We start from the raw sequence: 17,029 nt of genomic DNA on the forward strand, positions 1-17,029 counted from the left end.
TCTTCACAGTATTGAATTAATGAGAAGAAGAAAGGCCACCGTGGGAAGCATCATTTACAGGAAGAAATGTAGACAAAACAGAAATTTGTGGGCCCAGGGAGGCAGACATGCATTGCTAACCTGAGGAAGGACCAATCTCTCTTTTGTGAAAAGGTTTTCTGGGTAATACACAGGCCTTACCTCTGCTCCTCTGTAATTCTCTCACCTTAGCCATTTAAAAGCAAAGCCCTACATGACCAAAGAGCACTTGGCAAAGTTTATCAACAAGAAGCAGCGAGACTCTCGCCTCAATGACATCCTTTTCCCACCGGCCAAACCTGAGCAGGTGCAGAGCCTGATAGAGAAGTATGAGCCCAGTGGGATTAACATCCAGAGAGGTGAGTCTTGTTCAGCCCAAAAGTCTTGCTATAGAGGTGGTGGAAAATAGCAGAGGATCTCACACCTTCTGCTACCTTGAATTTCCCAGGGGACCAATCAGCCTGGTTCTCAGAAGCCCCTGTATTGCAATGCCCTGGCAAGGAGGTGCCAGAACCATTTTGTTTCAGTATTATTAACAGCTTTGTTTTCCATGTAGGGCAGTTGTCTCCAGAGGGGATGGTCTGGTTTCTCTGTGGCCCTGAGAACAATGTGATAGCACTGGACAAATTGGTGCTGTACCAGGACATGACCCAGCCGCTCTCACACTACTTCATCAATTCATCACACAACACATATTTAACAGGTACGGGCAGTTCCAGAGTCTGCCTCAGCTCCAACGCGTATGTACCACCACCAGGGATGGATAAATGATACTGAGAATCAGTCAAGCAGATGTATCTGCACTGAAGTTTGGAGGGCTGAGGGCTGTGATGCACTCTGAGGGGCCTGGCACTTAAATGCTGTGTGAGAAGAAGAAATGTCACCCTGTAACCAAAAACATCTTGTCAGTCTGCCACGTACACCTGCTCAAGGATGGCAGAGTGTTCTGTTGCTCCAGTTTATGCAGAAACTGTCCCACGTGAATAGCTAATGTCAAGCCTCCCTCCTTCTGCTCTCCTCTAGCTGGTCAGTTTTCTGGTATCTCGTCTCCTGAAATGTATCGCCAGACGCTGCTGGCTGGCTGCCGCTGCGTGGAGCTGGATTGCTGGAAGGGCCGTCCCCCGGATGAGGAGCCGATCATCACTCATGGGTTCACCATGACAACTGAGATCCTCTTCAAGGTATGGGAAGAGTTTTCCCCATACATGCTTTCCCCTGGTTGGTTTTAGACTGATCTCTGTTTGAGGAGGCTGGCTGAGGGAACTGTCAAATGGAGGGCAAAGATGTCTGAGAGGAAAAGATTGATGGCAAGATGACAAGTGAATGAATGTGTAGGTAGAATGAAAGATGAAGAAATATGCAATAGGTTGGAGTTTGTGTACATTTTTGGAGTGGGAGGACCAGAAGAGAAGTTGTTAGCTGGATGAAGATGAATGAATGAAGGAAATGCGGGCAGTCAGGTAGAAGTGATGGAGAGATGGTTGAGTAGATGTGCCTGCATACCCAGGGCTGTGTAGCAAGATGGACGTATGGACAGAAAGTTGCATGAGGATGGTGGATTTATGGATAGATGCATGTCAGAGAAACAAGATGGCTTTTAGAAAACAAACAGTTAAAATGAGTTTATCTTCTAACTGGTCTACAGCAGGTTTCTGTGGCTTACAGCCTCACACGGTGGTGCTTTGGAGGAATAGGTTTCAATTATTTTCTAATTACATGAGTGTGTGGAATGTGTTCAGTGGAGCAACTGCCCTCTAGCATGCTGGGCAGATGGCTTTCCTGAGGATTCAGCTCCCAGGCTTCAGAAGCACAGTGCAAAGCCTACTTCTCCCTTAGAAATATAGGGCATTTAACCACAGAAGTTACAAACAGCTTGCAGGTTAAAAATCAATGCATCACACTTATTTTTTCTGCACTCCTTTACACAGCTGCTGCCAACAGGCAGAGGCACTTTATATTCTTTTTAAAGCCATTTATTCTTATTCCGTGTCTTCCCCCCAGTTCCCACACTTAACTATTACTAAAATATTTGGGGGGGAGGGGGGAACCCAATCCTTAAGATCAGAGGTATTGTCATATTCAGTGTCAGTAATTTCTCAAATCCTGTAGTACCACTGCTGCTTTTTGCACAGCAGTTCACGACAGATAGGAGAAATAATGACAGCTGTAGCTGCTGTAATTGCAGAGTTCTGCTAAAGCATGGGACTGTACCTCAAGGAAATTATAACCTGTTAACGCAGCATGTGCCCAGGTTTTAGTTTTACGTAATACGTAGATCTTTCCCTCCACACCTCTCTCCCTTTTCTACCATTGCCTGTGGCCTTTTAGTAGCTTTTTCTGTAGCTTCTCCTCCTCTGAACCTTGCAGGTTTCTGTGATAGCAAGTCCAAGTGGTCCATGCAGGAGCAGCTGTGGCAGCCTCCCTCAGTGCTAAGATCATGGCTGAACCAGGATTTTGGGGGGGAGTAGGGGAGGTGCACTTTGTAAGTGCAAGGGAGCAAATAACACTTCTTTGCCATGTCAATTAGCAGCACCAGAAAAGAAAACGGAAAGCTTGTGGTAGTTTAACAGGGGCTTGGGGAGAATGTGATTATTTTTTCTTACATCATTAATGCTGAGAACGTTTCCATGGTATTTGCATTTGAAATGTCAGCAGTGCTGGTTACTGAACATTCCAGTTTTCTCTGCCGCTAGACAGAAGGATTTTATAAGCAGGTGAAATGATAGAAAATTGGGCAGGTTGAGAAGTAAGTGTAAATAGGGTTTGAAGCAGTTTAATCTGGTGCTGCATACACCTTTCTCTACCAATTCAAAGTGCATGTGGCAGTGGCTTGCCTCTCTGGCAAGACCCTTTCACATTCATTTACGTATACACTGAACTATGTAACAAAAGTAAAGACTCATTCTTACACACCTTCAGGTTCATTTTTTATGCAAGCTATTGAGTTTAGCTGCATGTTGTATCCTCTGGAGCTGGAAATCCGGGCGGGTATGAAAAAGATAACACTTCTCACCTTCTTACTGGGAGAAGTTTAGTTACTTTAAAGAGAAGCTCCTGACAGTGATCAGTTTGGAGTCTGTTCAGTGGGAGGTCAGCTGCATGTCTCTGTTATTAATGAGCGCTGATCTTTTCTCTGACCATTGCCTCTCATTTAGGATGCCATTGAGGCCATTGCAGAAAGTGCTTTTAAAACATCTCTCTACCCTGTCATCCTGTCCTTTGAGAACCATGTGGACTCGTGAGTATCTAGTGATCGGGAGAATTGTGTTCTCTGTTGTCCAGAGCAGAAAGTACACAGGCAAGGGCTGCTGGGTTTTAAGTGAGTGCCTGAGCTGAAATGAAACATTGATTGAGATTTCTGAAGCAACTGGAGGTGGGTCAGAGCTGAAAGATGAGCCATAAGCTGCAGAGTGAGAGTGACTACAATTGTGCAGCCTTTTAGCTCAGGATGGCAGAGTATGAACAAATGGGAGTTGGCCTGGGAAGGGACTTCAAGATCTGCATAGCTGTCTGAGTGAAGGCAAGAGGCGGTTTTGTGGGTAGAGTACATGGATCTCAAGATGGTTGTTCATGCTAGGCTCTGGATTTGGGCATCTGTTTTCCTGTTCAGTCCTGCTTGATCTCTTTGTTCCTTAGGCCCAAGCAGCAGGCGAAGATGGCTGAGTACTGCCGAACCATATTTGGAGATATGCTGCTGACAGAACCGCTGGAAAAATACCCAGTAAGTGGAAGCTGGGGAAGGAGACTAGTGGAGAGGTCTTTCTGAAAAAATTGGTCACTCCTGGTGCTAGGAAATGCCACAACAGATACAAGGACAGTGAAAGAGAAGGCAATGCTGTGGATAAATAAGCCTGGTTCATGGGGGTGAGCAACATAGTAAGTGGACGGAAGACCTCTCAGTCGCAGAGGTTTTCCGTACTTGCCTGACTCTGCTCTTATTTAACACTCTGTGACTTGAGTGACTTTGGAAACTGATCTCTAAGTAGCCAAGTCATACCAGCTGTACCAAGATGAGCCAGTGTATTTTTGTACACGGTACTGTTTCAAATCTGTCTGCCAGCAGCACTTGCTTTGGAAAGAAACAGGAACAAGGGCTTAGTAGTATTTCAGGCTCTTCCTACCAATGCTTCTCAATTCCTGCTTCCAACCTGGAAATATTCCCTTCCAGGCATAGATGGGCAGGTCAGTGACATGCACAGCTTTGTGCTCGGAATAGCTGAGTAAAGCTCCTGATCTGCTTGACCCTAATCATCAGCTTACTTGTACAAGCATGTATTTTTGTGGACACAGTGACATTTTGGTGATCCCCATGCACATTGCTACTTCAGCTGCCTTGCGAATGGACACTGATTTACGAATAACGGGCAATGCCTGTGTTCTGCAAAGCATGAGGCAGTTCCTTGGGATACGTAGTGGAGAGGGGAGCTGAGAATCCTACCCCAACCATCTATTTTAAAGCACTGAGATCAAAAGAAGAGCTGAAAAGAAGCAGTGAGCAAATCAGCAGTTGCCCACTGTCCAGACCCATGTCCTTGTCCAGGCAATAGGGAGAAACAGGGGGGTGTGGGGTGAAACAGTTCAGGGTATTAGCTAAATTATTAATAGGCCTGTTGCTATCTGTACAGGGAGTGTAGATCTAGAAGCACAGTCTGAGTCACACATCCTTGTCTTGAGCCACCTACTCTGGGATTTTTTTTTCAAATCTGCTGCCGGCAGAGTGTTTAAATATGGCCTGAGTGCTGATCTAGGACTGAGGCTGGGACAATGAGAGAACTAGGTGGGAATGTGAAAGCCAGAGGTGTGGGGGTGCCTTCAGGCCATGTAGATGTTTATTTTAGCTGTGGTGCAGGATAGGTAGCTGGGAACAGCATGGCATGTGCAGGCAGCAGAACATGAGAGGGCTGAGAGGTGCAAAATGCTGGTCTGAAACCAAAGGTGAAGTCTCAGAAAAAAAATCTGCGTAGATATAGTGGAATATGCTGGCAGATGGAGAAATTAAAGTATACAGTGGGTGCGAGATGTGTCCATGCACCTGTAAATGGCCAGAGGAATGGTACTGGGAGGGACAGGAGAGATGAGTGTTTGAATTCTGTCTTTGTGATGGAAATTCAGTATGAAGTTTATCTGTTGCAGCTGAAGCCAGGAGTTCCTCTGCCAAGTCCTAAGGATCTCTTAGGGAAAATCTTGATTAAGAACAAAAAGAAGCAATCTATATCTGGGAAGAGGCAGAACTCTTTGAAGAAAGGGAGGAATGTGGAACCAGAAATCATGGAGCAGCCAACCCCTATGGATGCTGAAGATACTGGTATGTCTGAAGGGAAAATGGGACTAGTACAGCTAGATGAGCAAGTCTGGCCCACTAGAGACCTTCCAAATCACCCAATACTAGCCTGAGGCAAGCCAGTACTAGTCATTAATTCAGTTATCTCAAGAAGCAGCATAAGCTTGGAAGAGAAATTAAATCTTCAGAATATTTTCAAACACTTCATTCCAACCAAAAGAGACAATCAACTTATGCCCTGCCCATCAGTCAACTCGTCTGCCTACTCTGAGGTATATGGCTGCATGAGTTGGTAATTCATTGATACACACTGGCTGTTGGTTTGATGGAATGGTGGATAATTTTTTACTGCTTGTAGCTCTCTGCTAACCACAAATTCACCATGGCCTAGTTCTTCACCCTGAGGTTCTTGAAGGTTTATAGAACCTTCAGCCCCGCTCTCCTCCCTTCTTCCAGTCTCAAGGCTGTCACCTCTTGGGCTCAGGAAACCTATGGTAGGACAGTGAATTTTTAGTCCCTGTCACGGTAGGAGCATATGAAGTCATGTGAAGACAAGGTGAGCGCCATTACAGAGTACCTAGGAATGGACATTTATTCCCATGAATGTGTACAACCTTAGTGGGGAAAACATTGTGATTGTCGCTCTTGGGGTATGAGGGAAGCCTGCAGGAGGAATGATTTCGTCTCTTGAGTGTGCCAGTCCAGAGTGTGCTAGTTCATATTTGGATTTGGCTAGTAAAATTGTATGATCTTCCACTTACTGCTCCTGCATGACTTGATTGTGAGGTTTTGCAGAGCTCTCCATTGCTCGCAATCTGCAATGTCTTGTCTCAGTGTGCTACGGATATGTACTACTGATGTGGGCTGTGTGTGCTTAGTCTGGGCAGGTGATGTGGCTGAAGAGGAACCAGAGGAAGAAGATGAACATCTTGGAAACCTGGATGAAGAGGAAATTAAAAAGATGCAGTCAGATGAGGTACTGTCACTGTTGTTTCTGTTCCTTTTCTGTTTTTTTTTTCTGGCCTCCAGTTTTCTCTGGGGCTTCACCATATTGAATAGAGATGAACCCAGAATGCAAAGGGGAATGAACTGTGCTATGACCAATGAGGGGCTTTCCTTCCCCCATGCAACACGACTTTTGCAGGAGAAACTGAATAAGAGAAATGATGTTGCAAGCATAGAGAATATGGCAGAAGAGTTGTTATTTCTGACTCTGCCTTTGATATTCTGCATGATTTGGAGATAATTGTCTGCCTCCAGGGTGTTTGGAGAGGCTTAGCCTTAGTCTGATAAAAGTTGTTACTGAAACATGAAGTGCTGCTGCTGAAGGGGGAAGGAGGAGATCAGCATTCCCTTGAATAAAAAACAAAACAAAACAAAAAAAACCCCACCAAAACATCTTCCATTTGTGTCTCCCTAGTATCACTCAGAGAGGAGGGAAAACAATGGTCCTGGTTTGTCCCAGACTCCGTGCTTTGAGAGGTTAAAGAGGTCTGGGGCTTCTTACATACTGACTAATACCTCTCCATATGCCTCAGTTTCAGTTTTTTCCAAGCTGCCTAGAAATTCTGTGCCCCTGACTACGCTGCCCACAATGTAATTGTAGGACCAGGAAGCCAAAGAAACTGGCGTGCTCTGGTCAGGGCAGCCACCAGGGTTCTTTGATTGTGAAGCCCAGATGTGTTTTGCTCCATCTCTAGGAAAGGTCTCTTCATCTGTCTTCTCTTGGATTTTGTTTTCTGCTCAGGGCACTGCTGGTTTGGAAGTGACAGCGTACGAGGAAATGTCCAGCCTAGTTAATTACATACAGCCTATCAAATTTGACTCCTTTGAAGTCTCTGCCCGTAAGTCAAACTCAGTCCTTTCAGGATCCCAAGTGTTTCCATTCAACCAGGAGAGTACTGCTTTCAGATGCTGCTGTTCTCCACCTGCCTTTGTGACTTGCTTTCACCCGTTTTCTGTTGTGTTCTCTCTCTCCCACAACATGTGCGTGGTCACAAACACTTCCCTTCTGCCATCCTCCCTGTAGTAAGGAAGTGGTAAGGAGAAGACAGGGAGATGTCAGATACTGCTCCCAGTTATATGAGTGAGGATGACAAGAAACAGCCTAGAGGCCAGTGACATCTCTCTGGGCTTGCTTTGCTGCTTCTGAGGGCAGGGTTGAGCCCAGCTTTTCTTAATGTATGTGACTTGCTTTCCTTTTCTGTGGTGATTGGACAGAGAAACATCTGAAACGCTGACAATGCACGCAAGTTCTTTATACATAGTAGGTTCCTCTGAACAGTTCCCACATTTGGGCCTAGCTTTGAGTGAGCTGGTTTGATTGATGAAAGAAAGAAAAGAAAAAGAAAAAAATAGGGGAGTGAAGAAGGGGAAACTTGACAAAATAACGAACTTTGTGCAAGACTTCGAATATTTGGATTTACTTGGAACTAAAACTCCAGGCAGGAGCTATTCTCTAAATGTCTAAATGTCACTGAAATCCAGGAAGAGATGGGTAAAATTACTGCCCTTTAAGCTTTGTGAGCAAATCCTGTCTGTACTCCATGAGGTTCCTGTCCTGTAGTGCACAACCATTGTCTCCCTGGTAAACACAAATCACCTTTTACGGAGTATTATTCTTCAGTCCCTTTTCAAGGGACCAGAGAAAGGTAAATTGCCTCGATAGAAAACGGTACCAGGTAGAAAGTGGGAGTAAACAGGCCAAGTGCTCCTGGGGTCCATCAGTCCTCACACACAGAATGGGGGCTGGACATGCCTTTCTTCTAAATGCTTTCTTATCTCCTGTTTCTAGAGAAGAACCGGAGTTACGTCATCTCTTCCTTCACAGAACTGAAGGCTTACGATCTGCTAACCAAGTTCCCTGTGCAGTTTGTAGAGTATCCTTTTGGCAACCTTTGTCCAATGTAGTTGGCTGTATGGAGTATGAGAGCTAATCTGAAGCTTGGGTAAGGCTGAGGCATATCCAACTGGATTCTGGTTTCAGGACCTGGTAAACTCTTAATCAGAGACGCAAAGTGTGGAGGTGGGACATGGGATCTTCCAGGGTGGCTTGGGGGCTGTTCACAGAGATCCTTGACAGGATGCATCCTGCTGTAGTGAACGCTGAGGCTGCCAGATGCTTGTCCTTAAGTGGAAAAGCTATGGAAAAGGAGCCTGTTGTTGCCAGGGCCTCTCTTCCTTCTTGTCTGGAAGGCTCTGAGCATTTGGTAGCAGAGCTTAAACAATTTTCAAAATCTGAATGCATGCGCTAGCCCCAGGGTACACAAGGAGTGCTCCAGACTTGTTTCCAATAGAGCAACTGTAGATATAACAAGCGACAGATGAGCCGGATTTACCCCAAAGGCACCCGGATGGACTCCTCTAATTACATGCCCCAGATGTTCTGGAACGTCGGCTGTCAGATGGTGGCACTCAACTTCCAGACCATGGGTGAGTGTCACATTGTCCTCCAGCTTCTGGGCGGTTGAGGCTGCATGCTCGTGTTTACTGTCTCTTCCTTTGCTGCTATTTCCTACCGCTGCTGTTTCCCTGAATGCGTTTATTCTGTGTGCCTTCTCCCAAAGCGGTGTTCTTCTTTGACTCCATCTCCCAGAGACCAAAAGCACTTTCCCAGGCCCAGCACAAACCTGGCACACAGTGTCCGGGATGCCGGTCCTACACACTTGTGCATACACACATACGTGGACTTGCTGTCACCCAGTGTCTGGGTACCATCTCTGGATGTCCTGTAGTGTGATGTCAGACTAAGTAATGTGCATGAATGCATCAGAAGCTCCCGCTTCCCCTAAGCTGCTTCCTCTTTTGCGAGGCAGCAGGCAGAGCTCCATCTGGCTACAGGACTGACCCGTCTATGCTATTATTTCCAGTATTTTGACCTGAACAGGGAAAAAGGGCCTTTCCTTGCTGCACAACCAGCATGAGGAGGAGACAAAGAAAAGCCTCTGGAGAAAGCTATTCTTCACCCCTCTTCCTTCCTCAGAGGAGTGTGTTATGTATAGAGAGTGTAGGAGACTAGCTGTAGGACCAGTAGGAGAAAAAAAGAAGCAACTTTAAAAGGGAGAGAGTGAGAGATTGGTTATGAAGAGGATATCGTACTGAAGACAGGTGCAGAAACCACAAGACAGTGTTCTCAAGAGAAGTGGCAGAGGAGAAGATGGACTGAGAGGAGGCCCAAAATGAAACAGGGAAGGAGGAGAGGGGTTCAGACAACTATTTACTTCACACCCAAAAATAGCGGGTACTTCTTAAAGTAGGTTTTAATTTAGTTCTACCTATGACTTATGGTGCAATCATAAGCAAACCACTTACCTTTCTTACAACAGCTGCTGTAATATTTTTCCCTGTAGGGTGCTGAGAGGCTTAATTAGTTTTTGAAATGGCTTTGTGAGCCTTTGGCTAGCAGGGGCTGTAAAAGTACAGCATCTTTCAGCTCACTCGTAGCACACGAGCCACCTGATGCGGTCCCACAGACATTTTTCTCATTGTGTTCCTCTGTATCTCAGATGTCCCCATGCAGCAGAACATGGCTCTGTTTGAGTTCAACGGCCAGTGTGGCTATCTGCTCAAGCATGAATTCATGCGGCGTCCAGACAAGCAGTTTGACCCCTTCTCTGTGGACCGCATTGACGTGGTGGTGGCAAGTACCCTGTCTGTCACGGCAAGTACAAACCATGGTGCTGTTCCTCCCTGACAGCCAGTTCCTGGCACCACGTATATAACTGGCACCTATGTCCCCTCTATTTATTACCCAATGGGGTTCTTAGTGGCAAACGAACCCGGAGAGTCCTGTGGGAGAGTGTTACCATGGCAACTCCCCATCTTTTCACTATCTTAAATTAATCATAATCGCATGAAAATGGAAAATTAGCATCTGCCACACAGAAGAAGCCAAGGCTGTGATGATGGGGAGGGAGGAGGTTGGAGGAAGTGCTGAAGCAAGAAACATGGGTGGAGGTAAAAGAAAAGGCTATTGTGGATTGGAAGCTCCAGCAGAAAAGATGTTTTGGGGTGGGAGAGTGACTTTGGGGTGAAGGTATGGGTGGGCTCTTCTGTTTTATTCTTTTCAGCAGTTGCTAATTATGTTTCTGCTTGTTCATAGATACTCTCTGGTCAGTTCCTCTCAGACCGCAGTGTGAAGACGTATGTGGAAGTAGAGCTGTTTGGGTTACCAAGGGACACAAAACGCAAATACAGAACCAAACTGACCCCTACTGCCAATTCCATTAACCCTGTATGGAAAGAGGAGGCTTTTGTTTTTGAAAAGGTAATAACATTTGATAGTACCTTAGAGAATCCTTAAAGATCCTGTTGGCCACAAGCACTGCCTCTTGAGAGGTCAGTGACAACAGGAGGGACTCTCTTCTGGAGATCTGAGTCATGGCTTTGGACACACAAGGCCTTACATGTTGCTCTCTCAGATAATATCCAAATAACAATATCCACAACAACTCTGCAACAATATTTCCCTGAACAGACAAGGGGTAGCTGGGAACATTTCTGGAAATAGCAGGCATCAAAAGTCTCCCATTTGTGATGCACTTGAGACTGAATTGACTAATCAGCTTTGAAAACTTCAAGCACCAGGAAGCAGAAAGGAACTGAATGTCTGTGGTTAAACTGTAAATGAGAAACAGACAAACTGGAGAAGTAACGGGACCAGGGGGAGGTTTTCAGTTGTGCCAGAATACAGAAAGCTGCCCTGTTTGTCCACAGTAATTCAGTGGTCACTCATCCAGCTACAGGTTACAGGGAAGTTAAGTCAAAGGTGATAGTAATGTTTGGCCTTTCTGCAGTAAGTTATAAAGGCAAAATGCATGTTACACAATTCACCTCTGTCAAGCACGCTATGAAATAGCAGGTAATTTCAGCCTACTTGGGATGTGGTAGATAAATATTATCCTCATTTCAGAAAACACTTTTCAGGCTTCAGTTCTGGCAGAATAATTTTTAGTTCATTTTATGGCAGAAGAAAATGGAGGAGGAGGGAGGCAAGAGCCCTTATGGCAAAGTTACCATGCTTGCTAAATTATCCTTCCAAGTTCATTCCCTTCTATGGTGAATTGCTTCATGGAAACTGTGGTTTGGAGGGTTTGTTGCCCCATTTTTTCTTTAGGTAAACTGCTCTCCTGTGATCCTGTGCAGTCTCTCCTCTGAGAAGCCTGTGTTTTGTGGAGTTTCTGTGAATTTAGTTATTCTGTGATGAAGTGTAGCCTTAAATTACAAGATGCAGAAATAGGCAGTGACTTCCTTGGAGAGAGGTGGCATTGTTTTGGTGGAAGAAGGAGAGACTAAAGTTCTACTTAGTGAAGCCAGTATGCTGTTAGGAGTTAGAGGTCAGGACATTGGTGCCTTACTCTGTTTTTTCCTTAGATCATGATGCCTGAATTGGCGTCTCTCAAAATTGTGGCTTGGGAGGAAGGAGGGAAGTTCATTGGTCATCGTGTCATTCCTGTTATTGCAGTGCATCCAGGTAAATTTTGTGGAAATTCCTTCAGCTTTTGTGCCCTTGAGACCTATCCATTGGAAGCTGTAAGGCAGATGTGAACATCTGCATATTTTGCTACTCAATCTCCATTCCTGTGGGCAGTGGAGCCTTCACATTCATCCTATTATAGCCTTGGCTTAATTCCGTGGTATGTTCACCATGCCCTTCTGTAAAGAGAGACGTTGTTTTACTGTTGGAGCACACAGACAAGAAGGGACAGAGATTCTGTTAGCTTACCTCTTCTGCTTTCTGTTTTCAGGCTATCACCACGTTTGTCTCCGCAGTGAAAGTAACATGCCGCTCACCATGCCTTCTCTGTTTGTGTACCTGGAAATAAAGGACTACGTTCCTGATGCTTGGGCAGGTAGTACGCGTTAGAATGCGCGTGGGGGGTTGTTCTGGCTTTGTCCAAACTGTGATCCAGAAGCATTTTCCCAGCCCGGTGCTTTCCTGCTGCACCCTTAATTCCTTGTCAGGGTGGGACTTGAGCGCATGCCAGCCAGCATCCTGTCACACCCTTGCTTTCATCAGAAGCTGTAGCTGTGACTGGTTCCCAGTATGGGCCGACGTGCACATACCTGATGTGCCGTGCAGATGTAACTGTCTCTCTGGTTTGGCATGGGTCGCTCCCTTCACTACTTTTATTCAGTGGCAGGGAGAGGTTTCCTGGAGTGCAGAGGTGATAACTATCAGGGACTGCCAGCAATAGGGTTTTAGAGAATAGGGTTTTAGGGAGCACAGGAGTGGTGTTCTTCCCTATTTGAAGAGAGGGAGGTTCCTGCTGGTACTGGGATACAGTGATCTTCCTTTTAAAAGGGGATGGTCAAACAGTGAGAGATGAATCAGGAAAGAAGCCCCACTGGAGGTATTAACAGCAGAACTTTTTAACAATCATGAACAAAGCCATGCAGAATGTAACAGCATCAGCCACAGAAGTTCTTGTGAATACTTCTCATGTTTACTCTCTCTTCCGCTGTGTTCATACAAATGAACCTTATTCATGGGGGAAATCCTGTGAAATTGATGGTTTTAACACATATTTGTAAAAAAGACCAGGTTTATACAGCTTTGGACTGGAATTGGAGCAGGGAGCTGTGCAGGTTAGGAAAGTCTTAACCTGGCTTTGGATTTTGGGAGCAGTATGCTCTTTTCAGCTTCATAGAGCTGCCCTAAACATCAGTTGTGAGCCATCACCTCAGAAAGGGACTGAGGTGAAGACAGTCCCCTCCCTTTGTGCAGTCAGGGAGAAGCTTGTTACAAGTAGAGAATACAAAATATCCCTTCTCCACAATTTCCTGTCCTAGGCCAGAAAGGAAACCAGAAGGCAAGGAAAATCAGAGTACAGTGAGTTATTTGATAATCCAAGCAAAGACCTCCTCTTTGTTTCTAGATCTGACTATTGCTCTCTCCAACCCCATTAAGTTCTTCAGTCTGCAAGACAAGAGATCAGTTAAGCTAAAAGATGGCTTGGTGGAGGTAAGTTTTTCCAAGTTCTGTCATTGTCTCTAAAACATGTTGCATGGATTCAGCCTGAAATAATACAGCTTTGATTTACCTCTGATCTTTGTTTTAGAGGCTTGGCACACAGAGGAACTTCCCACCTGCTGAAACTAACGGGATACCAGACTCCACTGGGAAATTCAGCACTCCTCTTTCTAATGGGCCTGCAGGTAAAGTTGTGGATGTGGGGGGAGCTAGAAGTAGAAGGGAAAGCCTGTACACTCAAAAGGCTGGAAAGAGACAGTGCTGGAGGGCGAAGATCCTTGGTGATGGGGTCAGAACCTCTCAGGCCAAGTCACCAACTTAAATTCTGGTGCTTGTCATTAACGGCAAAAGTTGTAGGTATCCCCTAACTCTTGGGCTGGAGTGAGTGTGACGTGCATGCTGCTTTAACTCTACAACAGAAAAGTAACCTCAGGTATCTACTGAGAATACCAGGAAGCAAGCTGAAGGCCCAGCTGACATGAACATTGTCTTTCCCCTCCAAGGCAGGGCTAACGTATTGGGGTAGTCCTCTTGCACATATGCTGAGGACTTTGATAGAGGACCTCAGTTTTCGAGGTTCAGCGCAGAGTTCCCTGGCAGATAACTACATTAGGAGGGAACCACTGTCCAAGGAAAAAGGGGCCTGTGGCAGAGATGTAGCCTTTCATCTTAAGTATGAAATTGGAGGTTGGACATTGATTTTGAGCAAAGACATGATAATTCTGGATATTTCCGAGACAAAGGTTTTAAGATCTGGCTTGGTTTTATCCCATAATACCTCACTGCTCTTCACCTCTTTGTTGTTCTTTTCAAGAGTCTCTCTCTGTAGATTACTGTTGATTTATGACATTTTAAGTATGTTTAGATCCCCCTGAAAACTTTTATCTTGTGAAACTGCACTTGCACCAGAGTCCAGTTGTACAAAACTTGGGAGCTTTAAAGATTAGTAATTTTTTTCATCAGCTCAGATGAGCACCAAACTCTTTATAAGATCCCTTACAAGTTCAGAGTGAACGTATCCCACATCTGGCATTCTGCAAGAGTGGGAATGGAGCACAGTCCTGTGTTTTGACCACTAGATTACATGGCGACCCGTTACCATAACAAGGGCAAAAACTACTTAACTCTGACCAGTCAGATGAGTTGGGAAAAAAGTTACGGATTTGCTTTAATAGAAATCAAAATACAAAGTCAGCATTTATTACTAGGTTTAAAGAAGCTCTAGCAGAGAAAGATCTTCCTAACAGTATGTTTGTTCCTTTCATACTGGCACCTTCTTGGCCTTACAAAACAAGACAGCCAACAAACATTAAAGGTGTAGTATTGCTGCAAGTGCCAGAAGGAATGTTCCTCAAACATGCTTCTGATCCAAACTAATTGATAGAGTAATTGTGGGTTAGGTAAGAACATGTCCCCTACCATATACTTAGATTACCTCATTCTATTCTATTCTGTTTTATAGTAATTGTCAGCTAATCAGTATTTCTTCCATATTAACTGTATGAACATGATTAGTGTCCTTTCAAATATGTTGGTATAAAACAAGCAGTTTTCTCAAATTTCAGACCACAACATCCTTCTCACCTCATCAAAACAAGCTTACATGTGCCAAATCATCACTAGCAATATTCAGCCAATACAGAGCAAATGCCCCTTTCCTCTGGCAGGGCAGGGAATCCTGTTCCCTTTCTGCTGTGCTTGTTAATGAAGTTCCCAAGCATTTAAGCATCTCAGCAGCTTAATGAATTCCTTTGTATTCACACCAACATCCTTCATGTGGCCCGTGTTCTTGATGAGCTCTCTACTGTCCGTTTTCAACCCAAAGATCCAAGATAGAACGTAAACAGGAACCTCTTTTGTCATTTCAGGAGCAGCGGCATTTGCCAAGGATGAAAATGTGATGGAAGTGACGCAGATGGCAGGTAACTCCTCTCGTGCTGTTCACATGGGCTGAGGTCCTGTCAATCATCTTACATTCCCTCTCTGCCCAATTTCTGACTGGGATAGAGATGAAGCCTGTTCTGCAAATTAAAAAAGACCTGACCCAACCCTGCCTGCTGTAGCCAGCACTAAAGGCAAACCACATGAATCTTTGGGCTCGGGGACCCGGTTTCCCTGCCTGTGGCACCATTTGCCCATTTTGACAACTGCCATGGTGTGTGGCGAGCTCTCAGGCTGGGATTGAGCTCACAGCAGGTCTCGAGGAGAAAAGAGGCTTGAAGTTGCCATGGTCCATGCCTTACACAAGTTGGGCTACTGTCATCTGCACAAGTAGGTCAGAAGAGCTTTGGACTGCTCCAGCTTTAGCCCTCTGAGGCCACTGGCTGCAGCAATGCCGCAGCAAGTCAACTTTATAGCAAGGTAGGAGGCTGGAGCTGTCACATGAGTTCTGCTCTGGCCAGATTCGATGGTTCCTTTACCCTGACTAAACCAGAAGTAATGTGGCCGCAGGGAGTCTTCAGCACGTGTGCACCCTCTGTAATAATGTATTGTTCACCTGCTGTTCTGTGTCTTAATGCAGTGTGATACAAATCAATACAAAACACTAACAACCAGCGTGCCTAATTATGCCACAAAACTGAACTGAAGGCACAAGAGTAAACCTGTTGCACTCAGGATACATTGCCAAATAAGTTTTGTTTTTAAAAGTTATTCCTGAAGAAAAATGTTCCCCTGGACAGAGCTATGATTACATTAAGTATGTACTCTGGTAACAGGCATCACATAATATGGAAGCACAGTGGGCTCTGGTTTGAGAGTCTAGACTTGTTGACTGAGACACTTGCATTTAAGCTGTACCCTTGAGTTTCCTCAACACGAGCCTTTTAGAAGGAGTTGACCCTGCATAGCACAGCATCGTGTTGCAGACACACCCACAAGTTCTGTTAATTTTTACACATTCCAAGCCAAAAAAAAAAGTTACTTCCCCTAAGATAACTCCGTGTGGCCTTTCTGCCACAGATAACCACATCTGACTGACTTGCTACTGCCAGATAACAAGTTCTCCAACAGTTCACAGGCATCCTTCCCCTCTCATTTTCATCTACCTCAAAAGCCCTTTCATTTATTCCTCACAACCGAAGACATGCCAGGCATTAAAACTGGAAGGGATGAAAGCACCTGCCATTGTAACTCAGTTTTGCAAAAAAATCAGTAATGAAACAACAAAGCTTTTCCCTTATAATTAGAGCTGCCAACTAGCTTAACAATTGTGCTATCTTTGGGATACTTAGAATTGTGGAAAAGGGTGCAAGGCACAAGACAGACAGACTGGCACACCACCACCAGTGTGTTCCTCTGGCCGAAATACCAAAAGGCAGCAATTCTTCTGGCCATCCCCATGCCACGCATCCACCAGATGGTGAACTGAGCTGCATGTAATGCTGAAAGGAGCGAGGAAAAGCTGAATGAAGGCAGTGCTGAAAAAAACTGTCTGACCCCAAAAGGGTCATTACAGCAGGTTGAGAGAAAACATCCTCTCTTTATTTTGTAATTTTAGAGCCTCAGACAGCCAGTCTCGCCGAACTGCAGCAGATGAAGCTCTTTCTGAAGCTGCTGAAGAAGCAGGAGAAGGAACTGAGGGAGCTGGAGCGGAAAGGAAGTAAGCGGAGGGAGGAGCTGCTGCAGAAATACTCTGTGCTCTTTTCGGAGCCTGTCTGCTATGGAGGCAAGAAAACGATGAGACAGACTAGGAAAACCCAGAAGAAGAGGTAAATACAGCACAGGGTCTCCAGCAGGGCCAGGCCTGTGGGTCACCT

At 45.3% G+C, this 17,029-nt stretch overlaps 1 protein-coding gene across 5 annotated transcripts in view; it reads left to right on the forward strand.

Annotated features, from left to right (window-relative positions):
• The window catches only part of PLCB2 (phospholipase C beta 2), a 48,556-nt gene that overhangs the window by 20,928 nt on the left and 10,599 nt on the right, over window positions 1–17,029 (forward strand). For 3 of the 5 annotated variants that reach the window (XM_072865142.1, XM_072865143.1, XM_072865144.1), the window contains 18 exons: window positions 211–377; window positions 575–721; window positions 1,042–1,199; window positions 3,174–3,256; window positions 3,655–3,739; window positions 5,152–5,323; window positions 6,178–6,275; window positions 7,047–7,143; window positions 8,094–8,178; window positions 8,607–8,731; window positions 9,805–9,959; window positions 10,401–10,565; window positions 11,672–11,771; window positions 12,046–12,150; window positions 13,177–13,262; window positions 13,360–13,456; window positions 15,140–15,193; window positions 16,771–16,981. In XM_072865142.1, the coding sequence (XP_072721243.1) occupies window positions 211–377; window positions 575–721; window positions 1,042–1,199; window positions 3,174–3,256; window positions 3,655–3,739; window positions 5,152–5,323; window positions 6,178–6,275; window positions 7,047–7,143; window positions 8,094–8,178; window positions 8,607–8,731; window positions 9,805–9,959; window positions 10,401–10,565; window positions 11,672–11,771; window positions 12,046–12,150; window positions 13,177–13,262; window positions 13,360–13,456; window positions 15,140–15,193; window positions 16,771–16,981 (2,190 nt within the window). Of the gene's footprint in view, window positions 1–210; window positions 378–574; window positions 722–1,041; window positions 1,200–3,173; window positions 3,257–3,654; window positions 3,740–5,151; window positions 5,324–6,177; window positions 6,276–7,046; window positions 7,144–8,093; window positions 8,179–8,606; window positions 8,732–9,804; window positions 9,960–10,400; window positions 10,566–11,671; window positions 11,772–12,045; window positions 12,151–13,157; window positions 13,263–13,359; window positions 13,457–15,139; window positions 15,194–16,770; window positions 16,982–17,029 lie in introns of those variants that run through there. The other 2 variants (XR_012043062.1, XR_012043063.1) reach the window with 2 other exon arrangements.

Source organism: Ciconia boyciana, chromosome 6 (assembly GCF_034638445.1).
Source record: "Ciconia boyciana chromosome 6, ASM3463844v1, whole genome shotgun sequence".
Classification (NCBI taxonomy): domain Eukaryota; kingdom Metazoa; phylum Chordata; class Aves; order Ciconiiformes; family Ciconiidae; genus Ciconia; species Ciconia boyciana.